Raw genomic sequence first — 25177 nt, 5'->3', positions numbered from 1 at the left:
GCAGCAGGGGACACCGCGGCCTATTTCAACAGGGCAAATCCGGTTGGAGAAACTTGAACAATGCTGATAGAGAGGAAACCCTCTTCAGCATGTGAGTGGAAGACTGGCACAAATACCTCTGTTTTTATGAATTACAAGAATTTAATGTTTATTTTATAGATACAGAACAGTCATTCTGCTTCATTTATTTACTTTGAATTGCTGCAAGTCAGTGCCATGGTACAAGCTTCTCAGAGCGGCTCAAGAGTGTTTCAAAAATCAAATCTTGACGTTTTTTTCTTGTTTTTTTTTTCCTCAAACAAAAACATTTCAATGTGTTTCAGCACACCCTCTCTCTCTGATGACATGCAAACGTCTCGTCTACCTAGAAAGGCTGATGGACTATATAACATATGGCTTTTTTGAAAGCAATAAAAACAAGGCAAATCAAAAAGTGCATCCAACACACAAAAAAAAAAAAAATCAATTCCAGTCTGTGATGAAAGTCTGTGTTAAGTTGAGGTCTCTCCTCTGTCCTCACTTTGCTGGCTCAATGTCTGCACTGCTCAGGTAGGAGGTGGCCTGATGTAGACCTATTGCCATTTTCAGTTCAAAGGTCAAAGCAGACCTCTTCAGGGGCCTAGAACAGATGCCCATTGTTGACGCAAAGATGCATTTCCTTTAAATAAATACAGCAGGGTTTATCCAGCAGAAAGGAGTTTCAGCCCGTGATTGCACCCTGCAGGTTGCTTAAGCCATCGACAGGCAGGATTGTGTTTCCTGTCTGTTTCCATTCCCACACTGCTGCTTGCTGTTAGCCCTGGTGGACAGCAGTCATTATCTGGGCCCATAGTCATAGTTAGAGGGGCCGCTGGTGGCTGAATACATGTTAGTTGTGGCAGGGTTCATGTGGTGATGGTATGTGTGTCCTCTGATACTAGGTAAAGGGTAGGGTGACGGCCTGGTCTTGGCTCCCAGGTAGTGTTCATAGGTGGTGGGGTACTTGTAGGGGTGGTGGTGCAGGGTGTCCGGGGGTAGAGGGTGGGGATCTGGCCGAAGGTCGTGGGGAGGGCTGGGCCGGCCGCTTGTGATCGGGACGGCGTGCAGGCCTCCTGGGACGGGCAGGGCGGGGCTGAGGACCCGGGACATCAGCTGGTGAGCTGGGTCTGCGTGTATAGGCGTGCCGCTGGGGTCTCGCTCATATTCCCGCCTACTGTCTTCTGTGAAGGTAAGGAGACAAGAACAGTCAGCCAACATGCAAATACCCACCACTAACAATATTTTCATAGTTTCTGCACTGAAAAGCACAATAAATTACTGCAGGTACAAGTTTTTGAATACTCAGTGTTTTTGACTTGTAGGTGTTAAGAGATTGCATATAATGCTTAATAAATAAGTGCATTTTTTACAAGTGTAAGCAATGTTTAGGTAACTATGAAGTGTACACAGAAGTCTGTCACATTATTGTTTAAATAAAAAATTCTGCATTTCAGTCGAAATGTTGCAGAATAAATTCCAGACAGCAGCTTCCCAGCTTATATTTCTCTCAGATGAAATGTACCATTTAAAGCTAATAGGAAGCTCCCACTTTTATAAACATTTAATTGATTTAATTCTTATTATAGAACTAATAAATACGTCAGTCATCGTCATGTCAAAGAAATCTAATTTCCATTGCCTGCTTTACTGCGGTATGACGCTGCGGTCTGTTATAAAACCACATAAGAACCCCTATTATGTTTGCAGTGGATGACATTGACTGGCTGATATTTGATGTTTAATTAAAAGCCATCACTGGCCTGATGCTGCAAATGCATCACTGGGCTTCTGTTAAGGATAAGGTGGGGAAAGAAAAAAAAAAGAAAATGAAAGAAGAAGTGAAGTATACTGACAGCTGAAATAAAAGATGTTATTTAGAAATGCTGAATGAATTTTCAGGACTATATTTCATGTTTGATAGCAGGCGTGAGTTTTGAAATGAAACAAAGAGCGAGCTGCAGACCTTTCTCTGTGCCGTTCTGCTGAGGGGGAGATGACATTGGGTTTCTTGTTCTGGCAAAGGCACTCATTATTGGCAGAGAGCCTGGTCTGTGATTCCTGGGCCTGGAGCAGGGAGAGTGGATTCAGTTACTCATTTAATGAATGTCAAAGGCACAGTTTCTTTATTATGTATTAAAATGATCCACATTTTAATCTCGTGGATGAAATGTACACAGAATACAAATGTGGAACAGCCGTACATTACTCAGATTATGTTTTTGTTAAATAATAAAAACAATCCTCTATAGTTCTGTGCAATTTCTCATTGCTGGTTTTAAAAAATGAAGTGATCTGAGTCATTTCCAGACATGGAAGCAGTATTTCCATTTGTTGAAGTTGTCTGAGTAAAGTATTTGGGTGGAGTTTTGCTACCTTGTCTCTAATGCCAGTGTCTGATGATCTGTTAGTGACAGAAAATCACACTTGGCTGAGCTTCAAACAATATCCAGTAATTTCTGAAATTTACATCACCTTGTGTTCTTTCCTGTGGCAAGTTCCACCCCATCTGCCCCATGTGAGACATTAAACAAGCAACTAAACTATTTTGCAAAAGCTTTCTGGCCCTGGCCTGCTCTGCAGTGCAATTTTTTTTTACAATCATGTGGAAACATGCCAATAAAATGGTGGCCTAATATATTTCATTGGAAAGCTCACCAGTCCTCTGGGTCACAGTCCCTGAAGCCCTTTGCAAAGGGGTTACTGGCTATCTTCAGCTGTGTGATCTGAAAGTAAAGGGCAGCATAAAATCAGTCATAACGCTAAACACAACGCCTTTCCCGCTTACATCACAGCATTTACTTATTAGAAAGGATAGCAGCGAAAGTCAGGTGTAATACACAGAACACTCTGTCATAATAACACACACAGCTGTCTTAAATGCAGGTTTGATGGCTACAGTATCATGTATATTTCATTTATTATTATCATTACTTTTATTATTATTATTGTTGTATGTAATTGTGCTCTTCTATAGCATTTACACCCATATAATGTCATATACAGACAGGTTTGCATGTGGGGTAAGAAAAGAGTCAGTTATTATTTTTAATATCACTTTAATAGCTTTCTTATCATAATGATCATCATCATATAATTTTATTATATTTCATGTTAAATGTATGTGCATTTTTTTTTATTTTAGCTCAATTTACATTTTATATGGAAGTAAGAATCCTTACGAAAAGACGCAGAGCGCCTTCGTGCGTAAAAGTAATTTATTTACCATTTGCCATAAACATTCAGCATCAAAACAGAAGCGGCTTGTTTTTAGTCCGTGTCCTATCTCCGTGAGCTAACGGGTCTATTAATCACCGTCACGCAGCGGCTCCCACACACTTGGATTCGGTGTAAATAGCTGAAAGGAAAACTGAAGCCAGGTTCCTTCTATCGTCGTTATGAGTCGCTCCAAATAAGCGATGAGCGCACTGATGTTTGAATCTAAACAGACACGGGGACTGATGGAAAACAGAGTAGGGAGCACGCGGGGATGGGGTGCAAGCTGAGCTCACAGAGCAGAGGCAACATTTGGGCGAAAAAAGCGGAATTATTTTTTATTTTTTTACGCAAACGCATAAGACAGCCTCGATTAAACAGTAGTTAAAAATACACATTTTAAAGTCTTTAGTTACTGAATTCGGTTTAACGTAACACGCTTACATTACCTCTCTGTGCTGATACGTTATTCATGCCATAACTGCACTGCGCGCATCATGTTTGAACAACACACGGTTTCTGTGTGCGTTTAGTTGCTGGCTTCTCTTGCACGACAGACCGTATTTGAATTTAGATGGAGGGTCATAAAAGTCGCTTACCCTGTGGTTCTGGTACGCTGTGACCGCTGTGAAGCGGGTTTCCTCAAAAACAAAGGTTTTGTAATTCTCCTCTGCGTATTTCTCGCTGTCCTTCCGGGGATCCACATAAACCACATGAAACCTGGGCTGGTAGCGGTGCATGGAGTTCAGAATGATCTGTAAAAAAAAGCAAAGCAAGCCTGCTCAAGGACCGTCGATTTAAAGTGTACAAAAAGATCATCTTTGATCGCATGCTTCAGAAAAAACCCAAAACAAAACATGCGATTGAAAATGATCACTGACGAGAGATTTAATGAATAATTAAATAAATAATCGACAATGTTAATTTAAATTGCACTGGAATAAGGTAAAACGTGGTCAAGACCAAATGAGACCCGGGTTCGATCTATGAAACGTTTTTACCGCGTCGGCCATCTCCACGATTGTATGAGCAAATTTGGTAATCTAAATAACACAATACCCCGAGGGAGCCTGGGTCTCCCCTTAAAATCCGTTGGCATGCAGATACAGTTCTAGCTAAACAGTAATATTGTAAATATTTAAGGGCCGACTGAGAATATATCATGTGGATGGCTCTCATTTAAACACCGATTAGGCAATAACAGAAGAAAACTAACTTTCTGGTGAATCCTCGGGACACTCGATCTGTTACAGATCATTGTTTTTCAGTATTTGCTTAAGTCCCCCAAACTCTCCTGATTTTACATCTAATGCAAAGACAAGGAAGGGTGGTGGAAGGGTTTGAAATGATTTCCAGTGGTGAAATACTCAACTTCCTTTCAGGGATTTTTGGAGGAAAGCCTCGTGTGCGGTGCCGTGTTTGAGGACAGAAAATAAGCGTTTGGCAAAATCAAAGTTTTAGAGAAAATATCGTTTTTTTAACTACTACAAAATAACTTATATCGATCAGTTTTAGGGGAAGAAAATGTATCTCTCTGTATTATTATTATTATTATTATTATTATTATTACCGGGATTTAAAATAAATACATAAATACAACAATTCTTTTGATTTTTTTGTATTTTGACCGCTTAATGTGGAAATGTGATTTTATGTTAAATTATGCTCTCTAATTAATCAAACAGGCCATCATCTATACTATCACTGTAATCAAATAAATGGTTTTATATTTTTCTTAAATGATTTTCTTAGGGGGAAGAACACTATCATTTAACGAGAACTCATGAGGACAAAGTACCCGCTCGCTGTGTGATTTTTCTGGCCAAGCTTGGGCCTCTTGAGCACTCATTTAATTCCAGTTTTGTACTCACATGTCCGTTGTCATCCAGAAGGTTGTTAGTTAACTTTAGTTTATCAAATGAGACGATCTGCTTCATCCACTGTGCGCCTTTGGCCGGAGAGTCTGGGTGGTAATGGACCCTGCCCGGTGTGGCGGGATCAGCTTTGCCTGCCACCAGCCACGACGAGCTGTGGAAAGCATACCTATGAGGGCCATAAAAGGAAATTAAGACCCAAGGTTAGAAGTTGCTCGCTTAGGCATGCAAAGTGTCTATGCATGTGTTGGCGTGTATGAAGAGTAACGACGCTACATAACGCTACCAAACGCTTTAAGATAAAGGGAAAAATAAGACACTTAATTGATCGTTAATGTCAGTATTTAGTCACCAACATGTTTGCAGTATAACGTGGATAATTGTTGAAAAGGATGTGTCTCATTGTTAAGTTCTTAAGTTGTGTTTTCCAAGTTTTTATGCTCATTTTGCTCGGTACCCCAGGGTGGGTCTTAAAAAACCAAGACAAGCACAATGTTTTCCTGTCCCGCCCTGACTGAAAGCGGTGTTTTACTTGTCTGAAGACACATGAAAAGTTACCTGTAACGTTTGTCATCTACAGGCAGGAAGTCCATCAGGAGCATGTAGTCTGCCATGGGATCCATCCCAAATATTTTCACTTGGAAAGTTGGAAACATTCTCCTGACAGAGGAAGAAAAACACGGGGCGACTGTTAAAAAGCAGCAGCTTTAAAGCGGCTTTTAATGCTTTACGCGCTATTTTTCTAAAACCAATCATCAATGTGTGTGTGTGTGGACGGTGAGTTAGTGTAAGAAAACAAATGATTATGAACAAGTGTGTGTGTGTGTTTTTTTTTAAAAGTGTGCAGTTTGCAGAAAGAAATGTTGCTCGAGCTTATTTTTGCCCGAGCTCGAGGCTACAACAAGGTTTTTAAGCTCTTGGAAATGACGTGATTTAGCCCGTGCGTAACCGGATAAAAAGTCTCCCTCATCTCAACGGAACTTTGCGTTTGTTGCCATTTAGCTGCGCTGTTGTAACTTCTGGCTGTAACTTCTCTCCTGGTTTTTTGATGAATTCCAGAAACATGAAGATCTAATCACATGTGAATACACACGTGCTCATAAGCGTCACGTGCTTTTTACAGAGTACGGTTTAGAGTTTTTGAACTTTCCATCATCTTGACTATAGGAAAAATAAATAAATAAATATATGTATATATAAATTGAATCTGCAAGCAACAACAAGAACACTCCTGCATACTGATCCACTGAGTATGTTATTTTCTTAACAATCATTTTCTCAGTTGACAGCAGAAAATAGGCCGAATCCCTTTTGTGTGTTTTGCTCTGCGTTTTAGTCTACGCTCTGCCCCCTGCACTGTGGCGCTTGTTTTCTCCCCATGCACTACACGGGTTACTATGTAAGAGAGATCCATATCCTCCAAGAACATGAGCCGAAAGTTGAGTAATCCGCCGAGACAGTGAAAGGGATCCTAAAATCAACGCTCAATTAACGTCAGTGTTGTGGCTAGGTGAGGCTGAAGGAGCTTTTAAAGTGCTGTGCTGCAGATCTCCTTTCTCCTGTCACGCAGTGCACGGCGTGGAAACTCAACCCACACTTTTAGGATTTGAGCAATTATGTCATGCCACTTTACATAGATGTGTTTTTTTTAATAAAATAGGAAGCATGGTTAGCACGATGAATGTTAATGTGGAACACTATCGGCTCTTCCTAGGGGTCAGAGGTCAGGAGAAATGTGTTTTGCCTAAAGAGACAAGAAGAATGACGTGTTTTTTCAGCACATTTCAATAAATGATCATATTGTGTTTTATTAATAACCAAATCCAATAGATTTTAGTCCATTAAATGCAACCAAAACTGAGCGCGTGGAGCGGCGCTTCCATAATTTTGAAATCGAAGAAAAAAAGAGAAGAAAAGAAAAGAAACCACTGTAATCGGCTTGTAGGATCTGATCCTACATGTAAAGACTCATAAATTAAAGACCACAATGTTTTTTTTAATAACAGCAGTGCGTAAAATTGGGGCAGGATGAGGGCGAAGAAGCCCAGGAGAGTCACACTTATCCTTATTAGATCTATAAAACGCAACTGGATGAGATCAACATGGTGTTTACAGCCGGCACACACACACACACACACACACACACACACACACACACACACACACACACACACACACACACACACACACACACACACACACACACACACACACACACAAGCCTCCTTGTATTTGACCTTGTTTTTAAAACATCTCCAGAAGCTTAAAACGTGTTGTTTGTTTTAAAAAACCGAAGCGAGAAAAAAAAATACATTTTCTAAAGCAGTATGATTTGATGGACAGAGACGTGTGAAAAGTCCGCTGAATATTATTTAAAAAACATCACAGGCCTTCATGTGCATGGCACAAAGTGATGTTTTGCGTCAGCTGCCTGAGCCCATGACGTTATTTAAAGTAGGAAATTATATATATATGACTAAATAGCAAGAGTGAAAAAATATGGAGTATTTTCTTAATGAAATTGTTTTTATTACATTATATAACTTTATTTTCTAGTCTATACTTACAGTTGCTAATCTGCACAGACATTCGCAGAAAAAAATAGTTGCTTATCCTTTCCCGGTTTGGTTCTTTGCTCAGATGTTTCAGTATATATTAAAGTATTCTGTCCTATATTATTTTTCGAGTCTGCATGAGGAGAAAAATAACTCCAGCGCCTCTGGCCTGTGTGTAATGGGTACTCACCTGCCGGCCTTGGTGACGATCATCTCCGTGCCTAGCTGGTTAAATTCATCCCATAAAGCTTTCATCTCCAACTGAACGTTAATGTTGGCAACTTTCGGGTTCTTCTTCACTATAGTTTTGCTGTTCGGCGTAGAGTTTGAGGACGATGAGGAGCAATTGGCGGTCCCGTTGTCGTTCGACGGGGCCTGGCCCTGGTTGGATCCCGGATAGTTGTAGTTGTGTTGGGCGGCCGGGCAGGGCTCGAAATGGGACTCATGCTGACTGTAGGGGTCCCCGGGGGAGGGAGAGAGGTGGTAGCCCCCCGGCGTGTTGAGGCTGCTCAGGCTGCTCGTCGTGAAGGCTGCAACATCGCAAAAATGGGACAGCTGCGTCAGCCACGGACTGGATATGGCTGAAATCATCCCAGAAAACTAGATTTTACTAAATATGCCTTTCACTTCAAGTCGATTATAACACAGAGTGAAAAACAGAAGCAGGATTCAGCGATCCCCAGAGGAAAGCGTCAAGCACGAACGCACTCGTTTCGGTTTAAAAAGTTTCCGTCTCGGCTGTTCGGCAGTCCCTGAGGTTTCATCCACTGCCAGCATACTACGGGCTGCCTGATCTAAAATAGGAGACCTCCGAAAAGCAAAGAAAAGAAAAGTTTTCCCCAAAAAGCGGTGCGGGTCCCGTAGAATCTCCGAACTATTCGAGGAAACTAACTCGGAGTGCGCATGAATTGGTTTTCGCTCGTGATCGATCGCGCTGTGAGCGGCCTCTGTTGTGCGCTGCTGCAGTGTGTTAACACTGCACACCAGTCTCCTCTCTTATCTGACGCAGAGGGCCTCCCCTTTGCGATAAAACCGGTTCTTATTTCTATTTAGATAAGGAACTGCAGGTAATGTGCCTTTTCTTCGCCTTGCAACCAGACTGATTGACAGAGAAGTGCGCCCCTTTTTAATGGCTTTTCCGGCACCCATTTAACTTTTGGATAAGGATATCGCCCACATCACCCCCGTTAACAAACAATGGAGGATGTGCCAGGCAGAGGGGAGTGCAAACGCTCTACAAGGTAAACACACATTGATTTGCATGAACAAACAAACAGGCAGCAGGTGACTGCAGCCCTCTCCTGATGGACAAATAGACGCATGGGATGGATATACAGCCCCCCACCCCCCTCCAAGCTGGGTATGATTATTATAGTCTGTTTTTACCATTACGCACGGGGCGCCCGTGTAAACCCTCCTCCTCTTGGCTTCATGCTGAATGTATGTGATTCTGTCCACGAATTAAAGTTGTTTCTTGGTACACCACTTTGGGATTTTGGCACGTTTGAACCCCCCCCCCCCCCACGCTACCCACATTCTGACTGTTTTGTTTCCAGACTTCTCCTCAGTGATGGTGAACACGGCGATTAAAATCTGCAGAATTTTTTTTTCACAGTGGCTCAACTCTGTGACACTTAAAAAAGAAAACAAAACTGTAATTTCCTTCCATACTTTCCAAAACAACGCACTCATGCGCGGTTTTGCGCATTTCAAAAACGTCGGAGAATCAGGCAAACCCAAAGTTGCTAGGGGGAGAATTTCGGGTGAGACGTACACATGCTACATCAGCAAACACAATTACCTTCCATTTCCCGGGTGACAGTGCTGTAGTGCATTTTAAAGGAACTGTGGTTATGCAGGTCTGGCTTGTCGAGGCCGGTGCCGTGTTTTTCAAACGCTGCGTTTCCTGTTTGCTCTGCAGCCGAAATCAGAGAGGCAATACTGAAAGCATTTGCCTTTGGAGAGAGGGGACCGCCGTCGTCCATAGGCAAGAGATCGAGTCGTTAAAAGCCGTCCCTCCTCCTCCTTTTCCCCCGCTTTCCAACCGCGCAGAAAGCAGGAGAAGGCTGTGCACAACGGAGAGGAACATGCGCTAAAATTTGGGGGTGGTTTCTCACATTCCGCCACTGGCTCTCCGTGGGTTCTTATGAAGGTTTTCCCACGATTACAGTGAAGACGCCAAAAAGCCTGGCGATGCTCCGATTTGCGTGACGAACCCCTAAACGCGTCCTGGTGTCAAAGCATAGTTCATCCGCTTAGAAGCGAGAGAGCGGAGTTTCTCCTCCGATCGCTGGCGGGGTGGTGTCATCTGAGTCCTGCCTTGAGGAGAAGCTACTACTGCTGCGAGAATGTCAAAAGTGAGCGAGATCCACGCCTCCCCTGCATCACTGTAGGAAAAAAAGTGTGCGCGCTCTACACTCGATGTTTTATTTCAATAAGACCTTGTCAGTCATTTGGATTCGACTCCAACGTCACCGCAGTGTCCCGTCTTTAAAGAGCGCCACTTTTCCAGTAAATTACGCGTATGTGCCGGCGTGCGCATACTTAGATTTCTCGAGAGTTTGCGTGGAGCACGAGGAGCAATAACAGCTCCAAATCTGATGAGTGCTTTGTGCGAGGGTTCAGATCCAAAATGCAGTTTTCTTTAAAAAAAGAAATATGGAGACAAAAATAAATATCAAGTAACCCACACATCTGACTTCTTTCTCAGATGCTTTGAACGTTTAGTGAGTCAAAAAAAAAAAAGAAAAGAAAAGAAAAGAAAGAAAGAAAGAAGAAAAAAGCAGAATATAACGAGAATATGTTTTAATCCAAGCAATTATTTATCTGAGAGGCGCAGAGATGGAAACCAGTCAGAATGCAGATGCACTTTTGACTTTTGAGGAGTGTCCAGCCCCTGTGTGCACACATTTTCCCCCAAAAGCCATCACATTCAATTAGTTTCGTGTCAGACACACCTGGATATACACGACACAGACTCGCAGAAACAGCACCCTTGCAGTCAGTAAAAATGAGAAGCATACACACGTGGCATTTCAGGCTGGAGTTGGACTTGACCTCTCCACCTCCCGCCTTCAGTCTCGCTTTGTTGGTTCTCAGCTTATCGAGGTTCAACTTTAATGTGCAGCGACTCAAGATGTGTTTTGCTGGAAGCTGGTGCGATAGCGACCGGATAGAGTTTAATTTACACTGGAGTCAGTGAATTAAGCGTGAAAGCAGCAGCGGGGTTCTAATGGGATAAAGCAGTTAGAGGATTAGGCCTATTTGTTTTGGATGTTTCTCCATGGGAGGCAGGGAGCATAAATAAACCCCTCCTAGATAGATAGATAGATAGATAGATAGATAGATAGATAGATAGATAGATAGATAGATAGATAGATAGATATAAATCGAATTGGTTGATTTATTTTGCATTGATCGCTGTCAAAATATTGTAAACCATCACCCACATGATGTATTCCTCCCGGCAGTTTTTTTTTTTTTTTTTAAATCTGATATGATGCCATCGATACCGGCTCACTTCATCATTGCCAAGTCGGAAGCCTCCTTTGTAAATAGTTAGGTGATAACAGACAAAATACAGGAGCTCAGCGAAATGGGAAGAGACTGTGTCGGAATTCGCTCAGCCGAGGCACAGTGGACTCAGTAAAATGTGAGCCTGAAGATAATAATAATAATAATAATAATAATAATAATAATAATAATAATAATAATAATAATAATAATAATAATAATAATAATTAATTCGCCCAATACGGGAATATTCAGACCAGCAACCCAAAATAAAGGCATAGCAAACTCTTGCTTGAGTGAATAAAATGCTGAATTTGAAGCTTCAGGGCGACGGAAATTGGGATTTTTATTTTGCCTGTTAGAAAGAGATAAACTCATTTTTGCATCGTGGAAAAAAATAAAAATACCTGCAAACTTTATGTTAACAACAACAAAACAAGATTTTAACGCTGATGATCATAAAAAGGCAGCCAGGCTGACCAGAGTTTAGTAGTTTTCCCTTTGTTTTGTGTTGATTTTAAGCGGCTTTACGCGTTTTTATTGAGTTAAACGGAGCTTTGTGTTTGGACTCTTTGGGCCTTTTTACTCTGTACTCTCTGATAGAGTCTGCAGACTCTGTCACGAAGAGTTTAGCTCATATGGTGCAAAGCTGACATCTAGACAAAGTGAGCAAAGTATGTAAACAGCTCCGGCAAACAGCTCTCACTGATTAGAGGATGCAGGCCCGAACAGCATTTCTCGGCCCACTGGCTGATGGATGCAGAACAGGAATATGTGACATCAGGTAAGGTGCTGTTGATCTCTGAGGATAAAATCACTTTTACTCAACCCGGAGTCATTTTTTACTGAAAAGTCCATGAAGGAAACGATATTTTCTACCGAGGCCAAATTAGGGACTAAGTGCTGTAACAAAGCATCTGAATGAATTTATAATTGTAGGCTCGTTGTGGAAATTAAAGGCCATTCTTGGATTTGGTGATTTGAAAGTTCCTGAACCGACATTCAAACATTTTACTTTGGTGTTTGACTTGAAAGTACTCTTGATACAAATAAAAACACGTGAATTTAATATTTTTTTCTGTAAGAAAGAGCTAAGTGAACTTTGAATTTTAATTACGCATGATGGCTCTGCTGACACGGAGTAATTCGACATTTTCACCTGGAACTCTTTATTTTAAAATTTTATTGTGGTTAATTAATGCACCGCAAAACGCATTCATGCTTTAGACTGCGCTCCAGTTTTTCCTCTCATTAATACAGGATATGCTTACTTCAAAGTAAGCACAAGTAAGCATACCCTGCATAAAGGTGTAAAGCTATTCTTATTTCTGTTAATGAAGAGACAATAATGATTTGGGGTATCAAAACCACTCTGGTGATGAGTGCCACTTTAAATTCAAATCATAGTTGTTGTTTTTTTTAATAATTTAAAAATATGTTTGCACTTGCTTCGGTCCTATTATTTACCTGATCTGCCGTTGTTAACCTCCAAAGGTGACAGAAGCCAACAGAAGGTAAACCTAGAGAGACTTTGAGCCAGTTGCCGTGCGTCTTGACGCACAAGAATATTCGCGCAAAAGTTTTCCGATAACAATTTTCCAGGATGGTGTGATTGTACTTCTGTCTCAGCGACAGTGCTTCTACACGTTTGGGCAATCAGTCACTCACACACCGCACATATTTATGTTGTCGGTGGTCTTCCTGATGGTCTCCTACAAGAGAACCGCTGGCTTCTGTTCCTCCAGTAGGAGAGGCCTGTGTGGTCCTGTATGTCCTGTTTGTGGTAACATGACAAATCACCAAACCACAACCTCTTGCCCGTGCCTCATTAAATTGCACAGATCCATCGTGAAGGCATCGATGGTTGCTATTTTCGTGTTATTAGTAAACAGAGATGTGATTGGGTCGTCGGGATATCTGCATGGACATGTGGGCGCGCGCTGTCTCCTCTGCGTCTTTCTGCTCGATCCCTCTGCTTCTCCCAGACACTCAAACTAAAAGAGCTTATCATCTCCTCTGATGTTTGTACCTGTGTGTCGTGGAGATGTTTAATTAGGCTGTCTGTGCCGCAGTCAGCCTGATAAGATTATTATTTACGCGCTCATATTATTTGACAGACAATAAATCATAGCATCTTCCGCTGGTTATAAAAACAAACAAACAAACAAACAAACAAAAACACAACAAACAAACAAAACAATGATTTGCACATTCTACCCGAAGCTATTGAGACCTGTGGAGACTCCACGTATAAAACTCCGTGCTATCTAAATAATGGTCAAAATCTCAGCATATAGAGAACTGAGTGAGAGGAAATACGCCGCTGACCGCTAACAGCAGAAGGCCCGGGGTGTCCACGCTCAGGGAACGCACAGAGGCGCACTTTACGCAGGAGGGAAGACTAAAACATGCCTCATATACAATCATGACAAGGAAAACTCATGCAAATAAAGTTCTAAACATAAATAAAATGAACTTAATTTAACTGAAATAGAATATATTTATTTTCAACTCCCGTAAAATAAATATAAGCAAGCGAGCCGTTGATTAAACTTATTCTAGAAAAACGCTCTAATTTATGATTTTTGTGTTAGTTAATATGAAATACATGTATTTATCAATAAAAACAGTGCAAGTAAATGTTATAATTTGCTACCGGAAACTCTGATGGTTATTAATAGGGCTAATAATAATAATCCCCCCCCCCCCCCCCCAAAAAAAAAAAAAACCCAACAAAAAAACTAAACTAAACTAAAAACACACATTTCTTTTGCTATAATATAACCCAAGCTTTGTAGGAATAACTCATCATAATGCGATCTTTTTTCGGTTAAGTAATCAGATAGAAATTTATTATTATTATTATTAAAGTCTCTCATGTAAAACATTAAAAAGGGACATGTTGTTTGTCTTTTCAGTCGATGGAAACGTTCTAGTTTCTTACAGCGCTATGGTCTAATTTTGTAGGCTGCTTCAGTTTGTGAATGCCTCCATTTACTTGTACGGTTAACAAAAATGTTCCCCCTTTTCCCCTAAATGAGCTGGCATTTTGAGTTTTTTTCACTGCAAAAAAAAGTCCAAACATTTGACCACAGCGATGAATATTTCTCTTATGTCCATCATAATTTTGTTTTTCATTGGGCTATTTGTAAGTCCGTTTCTAGGATCTGTCACTGAGTGGTTAGTTGGATATTTTGAAGCCTTTCCCCCGTGGAGTCGTTCTGTTGGCATTAAGAATAAATGAGAAAAATCGTTGATATAAACTCGTTATTATGTGCACGCAAATTTAAAATCGTATTGTTACGATTTTAACAATGGCGCAATGTGGCGCTTAAATACCGACGGAATTTTGCGCTCATGCGGTGTTCCAGATGTTAGCAGAGCTACCGCATCCTCCAATAGCCTTTCAGCCATGCGTAAAGGCGCACAGTAATGGAAATATGCCACCAAAGCAGTATTGCATAAAATGTAATCTAATAACATGCAAAGTATAATAAGACGTGTTCCTTCCGTATCTTATGTGAATTAATTTATTGTGAATGTTTTATAATTGGTAGAAAATCTATTTGTCTTTTTGGGGGGGCTCTTTCTTTTCTTTTTTTTTTCTTGGAACATTACACTGAATGCTTTAGTTTTAAAAAAAGAAGGAAAAAAAATGAGCACATTTCCGTGCTGACATATTAATGTGCTTTTCCTGTCCAGCCCTGTTCTTCTTTGTATTTGGGGTCATCATAAAAGCGTAAAAACACAATGGAAACGAACTCAATGGCCGACCAAAGGTGAAAATCATGATTCCTTCAGTCCCAGGCAAATTCCAGAATATATTCCCACACTTTGGAAAAACAGACTATAGACTTTATTGTTAATATTCATGGCAAATAAGAGGATGCAGGTAATTGGTTTTTGGAACAGCTTAACTTAACAGGTGTTTAAAAAAAATCTTCCTACAGAATACATGCATTGCTTAATAGATTCTGACGTTTGACATCCTCATTTCCCGTTCTGTTTGTCCAAGCTGCCAAGCATGCAAAATTAAATAGAAACAAAGGGAGAAAAAGCACAGTTTTGACTTTCTCCCTCCCCCCTTTGCAGTTGTCTGGGGAAATGTGTGCCAGTGCTATTTATTTATTTTGGGAAGGAAGATCCTATCTCCACATGTCTTCTCAGAGTTAAAGAAGACAGGCCTGACAGCTGCCAACTGTGCCCTTCAGCAGGATCTCTGCAGCCTGGTCAGTATGTGCTAGCTTTGAATCTCTGCGGCCCGACTACACCTCAAGCAACAGTGAGCAGGAGAAAGGGGGGAGCAGGCAGTTATGATTCAGCTGCTATTACATTCCTATTAAATACAGTTTATTGTGAGGACCTGCAGAGAACATGTACAAGAGTGATTCTATAGATAATTAAGGCATTAGTTAGTTGTGGTTCTCGTGCATTTTTATCCTGAGTTTGCTTTCTGGAGTTGTTATCGACTGAAATTCTCATAGAGAGAATGAGAAAGCAAAAAAATAAGTTTGGAATGTGAGTGTAGGACATAGGAAGGGTGGAGTGGGGGGGGTGGAGGCCGCTCAGAGTCAGATCCCTTTTCAAAATCACTTCTTCTCTTTTCCCTCCCGTCTTTGTTTTAAAACTGGGAAGCTTTTAGCTTTTGAAAAGTATCCTTTTCCTATCTGTTACACGGCGGCCCCAGTCGTCATCACCTTGCCTCTCCTCGCAGCCCTATTGGAGCTCCGGTAAATAGCTGGCATTCCTGCCACAAAGAGCCGATGATGTGGGCCCGGAGCCCTCCGTGATCTCCCCAAATTAATTAAGGTCTTTCTTCTCTCTGAGCGGGATCTGCGGCCTTTGTCTCTCTAATACGTCTTAAGCCTAGTATTAAATGGAAGGGCAGAGTCTACGCTCATTATAAATCTGTCACTGCCTGCTTTGCTCCTCCTGGCCCGGCCCGTGATCCTAAATAGGCTTCAGTGTAGCTGAGCAGCCATCCTCCAGTCTGGCTCTTGCCCCCTTGCCTCCTCCTTATCTGACGCCCCTCCTTGCGCCCCACTGGCTTGGTATTTATTTGAATATGAGAAGCCCTGCTTGTTGTTCCTGGCAGGGGGGGGACTCGAGTCTGAGACCCCCACCTCCTCACCACCAAAACACCACCTCATGCCCCTCGCTTCTTCCATCTCTCTATCCCCCCAGAATGGAATCTGTCCTCCCTCAGCCACCTCGGTTTGTTCACTCTTCGCTGGCCTCTGCTGATTTTGTGAACTTGAATCCCGACCCTCTATTCAGACCCCATCGCAGGCAGGTTCACTGTGCATATGCGTTTATCGTCAACTGTGTTCCCTTGCTAGCAGAAATTAATATGTGTGTTAGCGTATTTAAGGTCCTGTGCCAACAGGGTGGCCAGACTCTGCTTCTTTTCTTTCAAAAACTCATCTGAGAGGATATTTAATAAGTCTCCGTGGCCACAAAACCCACCTTTCGGGGACCAATCCCTTTCCTCACCTCCCTTCCTCCCTCTCACTTGGCTCGTGTGGAGAACGGGTCCAGCCTCAGGGGTTGGTAAGATGATGAGTCCTTCGTATGTCTCGGATGTAAAACAGTTAAGGTGTTTAGTGGGTTTGGCAATTAATTCTGTGACTTCAGGTTCAAGATCATCTTTTTGCCAGCAGCAGAAAATGGATAACATGCCCATGAGAGCGACCCCCACACCTGCCAACCCCTGACAGTGAAATTAAGAGGAGCAGAGTCATGCAGAGATTTGACCTTGAGGAATGCCAACGCCACACCCTCAACTGGAAATGCAGAACAGAGGAAACTGGAAAAAAATATGCTACAATGCTGCTTTTTGTTTGGGCGTACAGGAGATTTGGGTTGATGGGGGAATATCAGGCTTTCCTGTGCTCCTCTTCCAAGATGAAGCAGGAAGTCACAGAGGAGGTAAACAATGTGCAGAAATTTAGCCAGGCCCAAGCGGAGTGGAATTTAGGGCACCATCATCCCTGTTGGCATTGCTCTGCTCCAGTTAATAATGGACATTGTACCCACCCACCCATCCCCACCCCCGCTTCCATGCAGCAAATATTTCCCCATCTTAGAAAATGTTTACATTCAGCTTAGCTCAGTGTAAAATGACCTGCAGAGACTCGGCTCAGTGGTGGTTTCCCTTGCATCAACCACATCTCAGGCCTTAAGGTCACAGATCTTGCTCTGTTGCGTCTTGTCCCCCCCAGTCACTTGCAGAATCTGTCAAGAGCAAGCCTCCACCAATCAGAGCTGGCGCTGGGCAGTTTGATGCTAATTACAGTGATTCATCTTGTCAGGCACTTCCTGCCACCACATGTTGGTTTTGATCTCTTCCTCCACAGCATGGTGACAGTGAACGATGAGGGACCATGTGGCCCGGCACTGTGCCATGGAAACCGGCACCGGAGTCTCCACGCTGGCCGCAGCACCAGCACGGAACTGCATGTCAGGGTTTGGAAAGAGCAAGTCCAGTAGGGAGTGGGGGAGATTTCGCCGGCTGGCTAATTGCAGACCCAAAAGTGTAACTTTAGGTGATAGGGGGATTAAGGCATGTTGACTTGTGTTCACTGGGGGGCTAAACTGACACTCAGTTCCCCCCAGAGCGGACAGTTCCTGAAGCCCCCTGGAGTTGGCTGGGCGGTCTGGGTCACATTAAGGGGGTACTGTGTGGCCTGTTAGGGCAGACCACATGACCAGCTCCTCTAAAACAAGCACTGCTGTGTCCATAATGTCAAACACTTCCTCCATCTGCATCCATTAGCCAGCTCTGGTGGTGGTGAGGAACATTTGAGAACCCAAGGAAAACAAAAGGTCCAGAGATTATGCTGCACAGCTATAATGAAAAAGTTCCCCCTCTTATTTTACTGAGCAAGGAGGAAAAATGTACTTTGTTTCATAGCTTGAAATTAAAATAATATTTGATTATGTTGTTTTTAGTATCATTTATATACAATGGTCAGTGTTTATTGTAATCACACAGGCTGTTTCGAACATTTGTGGCCGTGTTTGTATTTACGCACTGTTTACAGCCCTGTGTGGGAGTTCTAGAAAATGTTTACTCACACGGATTCACAAAAAAAGTATTAGATAAAAGTCATATTTTATTTATTTTACGGTCCAGCACACCAGGCTTCAAAAAATATTAGTAAATGTCATCTGTTTTTCCTTTTTGTTCCTTTTTTTTGCATCAAGGTTATCAAAATATATAATATTTATCACACATTCTTATTAAAATACGCATAAAATAGGCGACACGATTAAACAAATGCTATACGCTAACATTTAAACTATCATTCATAAGAAAAACTGAATAATCACACATCACCCAGAATGTTTATTAATCATTTGTTTTATTCATCGAAGCATTAAGAACTCGCAAAACAGTAGCACTAGTATTCTTCATTATACACTGTAAATGAAATATGCAGGAGACGTTCTAAAGTCATGTAACTAAACAAATTAATATACATTTTAAAATATTCGAGAATTTAATATTTATTTATGTATTTATATCTAATTTTACATTATAAAACAAAACTTGGGTTGTTATATTTTGTATTTATTTTTTAATTAGATTATTTATGTTTGAAAATAAAAAAGGCCTCCAAACCATGCAAAGTAGTATATAATAAAACCAAACTAAAACAAAAATCAGTCAAATCAAATCAAAATTTCCTCAATCAGAAATGATTCAAAATGTAACCTTTTTTCAATGAAATGTTTCTGATTTTACAATAAAGCTCAATAAATAAAGCAGCATTAGAGTTCTGTTTAACAAGTATGGCTGCCACAGTTCAAAGACCACTGATATCAGTTTACCCCACCCTTACTTCCACGAGCACTTATTGTTCTCTTCTGCTTTGTACAACATGGTTGGAGTTTCTGACAGTCGAGCCAGGCGAGAACAAATCTTTCTCATCATACGTGCTCCATGTGGCTCTCAGTGAGAGGCCCTAAACACCGGAGTGAGCTGGATGTGGGGAAAGAGAGAAAAAAAAAGCGCCCTGTTGTTTGGGTCTGATTTCTTAGCTCATTAATCTTTACTGCAGTCATACAGTTTGTCTCACAGACTGGCATATTTTCAGCCAGTTTGAATGTAATGATATTTATGAGAACATGTCCTCACTTGCTGTATGTGTCTTACAGTATCTGACATCATTGTCCTAGATACCGAGTTGTGTTTACATATGACTAAGAGGAAGAAGGCTGGACATTAATATTCTTCACTTTGTGTTTTTTTTTAAAATTTCCCCTCTCAGTAAATTTGTAAACTAAAACCATTTTTTTGCCGGCCCGCAACATCCTTCCACAGTTGTTTTAATTACTGAGGTACATAGAAATCATGTAACTAATAAAATAAGCTTTGATGTTGAAAATTAATCAAACTATTTTTTTATTATGTTAAAATCTGTCCTTTGGAGCGACGTGGTATTTAAAAAAACAAACAAACTTAAAAAAAAAGAAAAAGAAAAAATAAAATATGAAAAAGGCTCAATATGTAAAAAACCCCAACACATAAGATTAGTTGATAAAATGCAGCAAATATCAGATTCTTTTCTTTTTTTTAATTTCATATATTAACCCAATTTTTACACACACAAATCTTAATTTTACATCCAAAACTTTGTTCAATAACACGAGTAATGAAATAATTATTTCACAGAAACATGCATTTTTGATTAATTGCTGTTTTGACAGCTGTAATTTATTCTGGCTCAACTGAACCTTCATTAAATTCAGTGTAAACAGATGTAATGTTGCATACTTTATAAAACATTATTCATCTGCTGGCTGCAAAAATAAATCACTGCTCCACTGCCGGTCCGGCTTGCAGCAGGTTGGACAATGTGAGCGACTGTGATCTGTGCATGTGTGTGTCTGTGCGTGTGTCTTTAACTTGGAAAAAGCAGTAGCTCCCCTGTGTGGTTTGCTTGTGTAAGAGCACCTGTCACAGGGGGAGAGGTGGGCATTTGGGCATCAGGGTTGAAACCTTGCGGCACAGCGAGAAGTAGGGCTTGCTTGATGAGGTGCTGACATTAATAAAGGCAATCACTCTGTCACTCAGTGAGCCTAATGTACCTGGATTAAAGCAGCCGCTTAACTGGAAGTGAAACGTTACCTGGAAGCTTTGAAATCATGCTGCAATGAGGCTGCTGTGCGATGGGCATATAAATATTACACGCATGTGCTCTTCTAGTCGAAAAGAAACCCAGGAAAAAAAAACAAACAAGCTCTGTCATCACACACGCATTTACACCTTCACAAGACCTACTAGACCTGAAAACAATCACTCACATTTTTGTTGTTGATTTAGCAGAAAAACTGTCATTCAAGTTTCTGTGATACTTAGCTTAAAAGTATTTCTCCTCTACCTGATTTCTTAGTTCTTTGCATATTTGTAACACTTAAATGTTTCAGATTAACAAACAGTTTTTAATATTACACAAAGATAACCCAAGTAAATACAAAATTGAGTTTTTAAATGATGACCTTATTTATGAAATCATGTGATTTCATTAAAAAAATGTGATTAAGCACAATTTATTTGGTTTGATTTCACTGGCCACAGCCTGATTAGGCCTGATTACTGCCAGACCTGTTGACAGATGTGACAGAGTAGCCTAAAAGATCTCAGAAATCATCTCTGTGTCTTCTGTGGACTGACAAGAAAGAAGTTGAACTTTTTGGGAAGGTTTAAATCCATCCATCTGCTTATCCATTTTCAGGGTTGCGGGGTGGGTGGGGGTGTCTGTTGCTGGTCTAACATGTGGAGTGGACAGAGACAACCATTTCCACTCACATTCACTCCCGCATTCACACCTATGGGCAATTTAGAGTTACCACTTAACTGGTTTCAATCCCATCTGCCATAAAACTAACACAGCATTTTATAAAGAGCATCATACCAAAAGTCAAACATGGTGGTGGTAGTGTTATGGTCTGGGGCTGTTTTCGTGCTTCAGGACCTGTACGACTTTTTGCAATTGATGGAATCACAACTTCTGTTTTCCACCAGAAAATCCTGAGGGAGAATGTCCAGCCATCAGTTCATGCCCAGTTCTTGGGTTACACAGAAGGACGATGATCCGAAACAGGGCAGCAAATCTGCCTCTGAATGACTCAAAGTGGTTGGAATGGTTTGGAGATGTTTGGCATAACCTCGACAAACCTACAATGTGCCTGAATTAAAAAAAAAAATCTACAAACAAGAGCGGGCCAAAATTCCTCCAGAGTGATGTGGAAGTCTTATTGCCAGTTATCACAAACACTTGACTGGATTTCTTGCTGCCAAGAGAGGCGCAAAAAGAGATCAGATTTAGGGGGAAATTACTTTTTCAAAATCATCATTTAAAAACTGCATTTTGTGCTTATTGCGGCCGTCTTTGTCTAATATTAAAATTTGTTTAATGATCTGAACCATTTAAGTTTGACAGATATACAAAAAACTAAGAAATCAAGATGGAGGCAAACATTATTTTTCCACAGCACTGTATGGACACAGTTATTTGGCCAGAGGCCCTCTGGTTCAAGTGTATGTTTGGGGTGTGGAGTGATGTTGCTCAGCCTCGAAGGCAGGATCAGGTGTCTCTGTCCAGCGAGGAGTGGAGGAATATTTTCTCATAGCTTGTGCCCTCTCTGGACACTGGACCCTTCACTACCCCCTCCCACCATCCAAATATTTACCTGACATGTCTCTGTGGGTGGTGGCCCATCTACAGAAACATGTATACACACATTTACAATGATGGATGATTTAACATACAGATGTACTCATTTGGTTTTTTTTACTGATTTATGTTTTGAAATGCAAGATTGATGTCAGTGGACAGACAATTTGAAGTATTTTTACTTGACCATTTTCATGCTAAAATGTATACAAAGCCTGCGCATATTAAAATAAAATACTGCATGGTCTGAAATGTATTCCTGTGGATTGGAAGAAAAATTCCAAGCATAGGTAGGTGAATGCAGACACACCGACACACACACCTGCACACATGCTTAAACAGAAGTCCATTCCCCTGTCAGGCCTCATTGGTGTCAACACTTTGAAGTTGTTGGCTGCTTGTTTACTGATACAAATTAGCAGGTAAGGCCGGCTTCAGAAGAGCAGAGAGCGTGGCAGGCTTTGTGGGTGGTGGGTCCTGCTTCTAACAACGCAGTCCAACTCATTTTCTTCTACATATCCACTTTTACAGCCTCTCATAGTGAAGGAATGCTTTCAGCCGGGTTCAACACGCTTAAAGGCCCGAGTCAGGACACTAGAAGCTGGGACGATTTCAGGGCTCGGGGCTCAATCAATACTGCCTGGCATAAAGCAACATGGCCTCCTGGTGTTTAGATTCATCTCTTTTCATAGATATGTTTTAGCTATATATACTTCGTGTCCTGTGCTGTACAGGAGTCTGGTCAAACAAGTAAATCAGTAAATAAGATTAACATAAATTTGATCTTTTTTCCTGAGCTACACAATAGTAAAGTGAAGATTTAGCAGAAAAACTTATTATATTAAAAAATATAAATTATACCTCAGATTTAGAGTCATAATGGAAAACTTTTAACTCAGCAAGCTGTTGATTCAGTTAATATCAGTTAATGTCAGACAGAGCATTATAATTTATTTGGCATGATGATGAGGAAGTCACTTCAGAACACACGTATTATCCTTACAGGTATTTTTTTCAAAATCATTACATTTATTACATTTTCAGTCACTAAATTGCAGAAAGATTAATGGAAGAAAATCATTTGTGAATCCCCGCCCCTCTAACCTGTGAGTAATGACACTCATCATTCTGTCTCTTGATCTTTCAGTTTACTTTTAAACATATATCGCAGCACCCCCTTAAGGTCATTTGGGGTAATACTTATTCTTTGGATCCCCTCAATTTTATTAAAGTAGTTTCAGCAGTAAGTGAGGTACTGTGGTCTTCTAGTTTCAAACTGATGAACCAAGACTTATAAGGAGGATTTGTGTGTTTGGGACTAAGGCTGAGGTTTCTACATGTGTGTATGCGAAATCTTGCTAACAGACAATACAATACAATTTTATTTATAGAGCACAACAGCCATACAAACTATTAGCACACGCAAAAAACAAACGCACAAAAAAAAAGCTGCTACAATGATATAAAAATAACGAGAATACACAAGTGTGGAGTGAGGGTGAAAGATGGGATTCGGTGTGGTTTTAGATAAAGTCTCATGTTTCCAAATGTGATGGATGATTAAAGTGCATATCAAAGATGTTGGAAGCCTCACACGGTTTCACCAGTCAAGTTTCATCACATGCCAACATGTGATCTGAGCCCTTCACTGCACTTAAAAACGAACATGATCTGATGCTACCAAGTAATCTACTCCCGTCACCCATGTGATATTTTTCCAGATTTAAAATGGAATGAATAATATGATAAAGCCTCAAGGGGTAACCCGAGTGTTGTTTACTCAGGCCACCCTAATGCAAACAACCCTACACACACACACACACACACACACACACACACACACACACACACACACACACACACACACACACACACACACACACACACACACACCACGGGACTTACACTTACAGTTGTCACACACCACTGGGGGAGAGTGGAGGGGTAAAGCAGTAGGTGAACGGGGTAGTAATGACCTGCCTTCAAAACCAAAACACACAAAATGATATAATGCAGGTTTTCTTCAAACAATGTAAGTGGATAACTCTAATAATACACTGTGAGACAGGGCATTGGTCTGTGTACCCTTGGTAGCACCTTTTACTGTACTTGCTCCTCTGTTTGGACCAACTTTCTTCTGTTTGGCTCCCTCTCCTCAAAAAGGTGTGAACAGCTAGTGGTTGGAGTTTCTGTGCTTGAAGGAAGAGCTTTGTACCTGAAACGGTGATATTACAGATTCTTGCTCTTAATGACATCACAAAGAGCTGAGTGTAGGAAAAAAATGAATAGAATAGATTTTGTGCATGGAGTGCAGTTTTAAGACTGGGTCTCGGGTGGTGAATAAATCCTGGAAGGCTACAGTGACTCTTCCAATCCTGTTTTACAAGAGAGAGAGATCTGTTACAGCTGCTGTATTGGATCAGAGATTACTAAAAGCTATCCAGTCTTTAAGTCTGACGTCATTAGCCATGCCTGGGCCCAAACTCTGCTGCAGGTCCCTGAGTCACACGATCACTGCAGCATCACTGAGAGTTAAAAACTGTCTAAATCCTTTCATCTGTAATAAACCTCTACCAGGTGTAACAATTAAGTTTAACATCCAGGCATCCATGACAACTGAATTTATTAAAGTTAACGGAGTTAGAAGTTAGCAGGAAGTTAGCTCACTAGTTTCCATCTAAATATACCATGTTCAGGCTGAGGGTTTTCCAAAACAAATTAAGACGTACAACTCTACTATCACTTCCAACGTAAATGAAGACAGAGAACTAAACAGCAGTGACATTTGTAGGGTTAATGAAGTTTGGCTAACATAGCTGTGATCGCTAACCTTTTTCCACTCAATAAAAGTTAACGTGAGAGTTCCCGAAGGTTTGGGACAATTGCAATCGCATGGCAGGATGCTGTAAACGGACTGAACTAAATTCGGGAGAACAACAGATATAATCCATCCACAATACGAGGTTAGTTATTAATATACTGCTGCATGGGCTGGGCTGTAGTTACATTATAAGGTTTTAAAAACTGAGCTTTAAAATGATTAGCGGTAATAAAACCCGAGAGAGGCCGACAGTGATCACTGACTGGTTTTAGGAGCTTGTTGAGATTAAACAAAACAAGATACAAAGCATTAAACACAAAAGCCTTATTAAACGCAGAGTAGTTTGGGCCCGGAGCAGGATTCATCACGTCATCACTTAAAGACCGGATTTTACAAGTTTATAAAAAAAACTGACTACAGTGTGAGTCATCATTGCTCTCCACTTTTTAAAATTCCTGTTAAAACTAGGTGGTCACTCACATTTTAGCCAACATCAGTGCC

General features: G+C 41.0%; 1 protein-coding gene and 1 long non-coding RNA gene across 3 annotated transcripts in view; one reads left to right on the top strand and one right to left on the bottom strand.

Annotated features, from left to right (window-relative positions):
• Positions 1–131: 131 nt before the first annotated feature.
• tbx1 (T-box transcription factor 1) lies at positions 132–10064 on the bottom strand. 2 transcript variants are annotated; one of them, XM_026187079.1, is made up of 8 exons: positions 9462–10064; positions 7851–8241; positions 5664–5765; positions 5103–5274; positions 3831–3986; positions 2674–2741; positions 1982–2082; positions 132–1199 (listed from the first exon to the last, which is right to left on the bottom strand). In XM_026187079.1, exons 1-8 carry the CDS (start codon positions 9643–9645, stop codon positions 817–819), a joined length of 1557 nt encoding a protein of 518 aa, XP_026042864.1. In that variant the 5' UTR covers positions 9646–10064; the 3' UTR covers positions 132–816. The 2 variants fall into 2 exon arrangements, with proteins under 2 accessions (XP_026042864.1, XP_026042865.1); XM_026187080.1 differs by having other exon boundaries at positions 7851–8190.
• LOC113033359 (uncharacterized) overlaps positions 8248–25177 on the top strand; it is a 68281-nt gene continuing 51351 nt past the window's right edge. Inside the window, exon 1 of the long non-coding RNA XR_003274018.1 lies at positions 8248–8901. This is a non-coding gene — a long non-coding RNA (uncharacterized LOC113033359). The remainder of the gene's footprint in view (positions 8902–25177) is intronic.

The sequence above is a fragment of the Astatotilapia calliptera genome, chromosome 12 (assembly GCF_900246225.1).
Source record: "Astatotilapia calliptera chromosome 12, fAstCal1.2, whole genome shotgun sequence".
NCBI lineage: Eukaryota > Metazoa > Chordata > Actinopteri > Cichliformes > Cichlidae > Astatotilapia > Astatotilapia calliptera.
This window is presented reverse-complemented; position numbering and strand designations above follow the sequence as displayed.

Bases quoted from the DNA above. Each gene is read 5' to 3' on its own strand.
- tbx1 (XM_026187079.1), bottom strand. From the start codon at position 9,645: ATGGACGACGGCGGTCCCCTCTCTCCAAAGGCAAATGCTTTCAGTATT. The intron at 2,083-2,673 runs GTGAGCTTTCCA...TCCCTGCTCCAG, and splicing joins GACTGTGACCCAGAGGACTG to GCCCAGGAATCACAGACCAG. The intron at 1,200-1,981 runs GTCTGCAGCTCG...TTACCTTCACAG, and splicing joins GCAGAACGGCACAGAGAAAG to AAGACAGTAGGCGGGAATAT.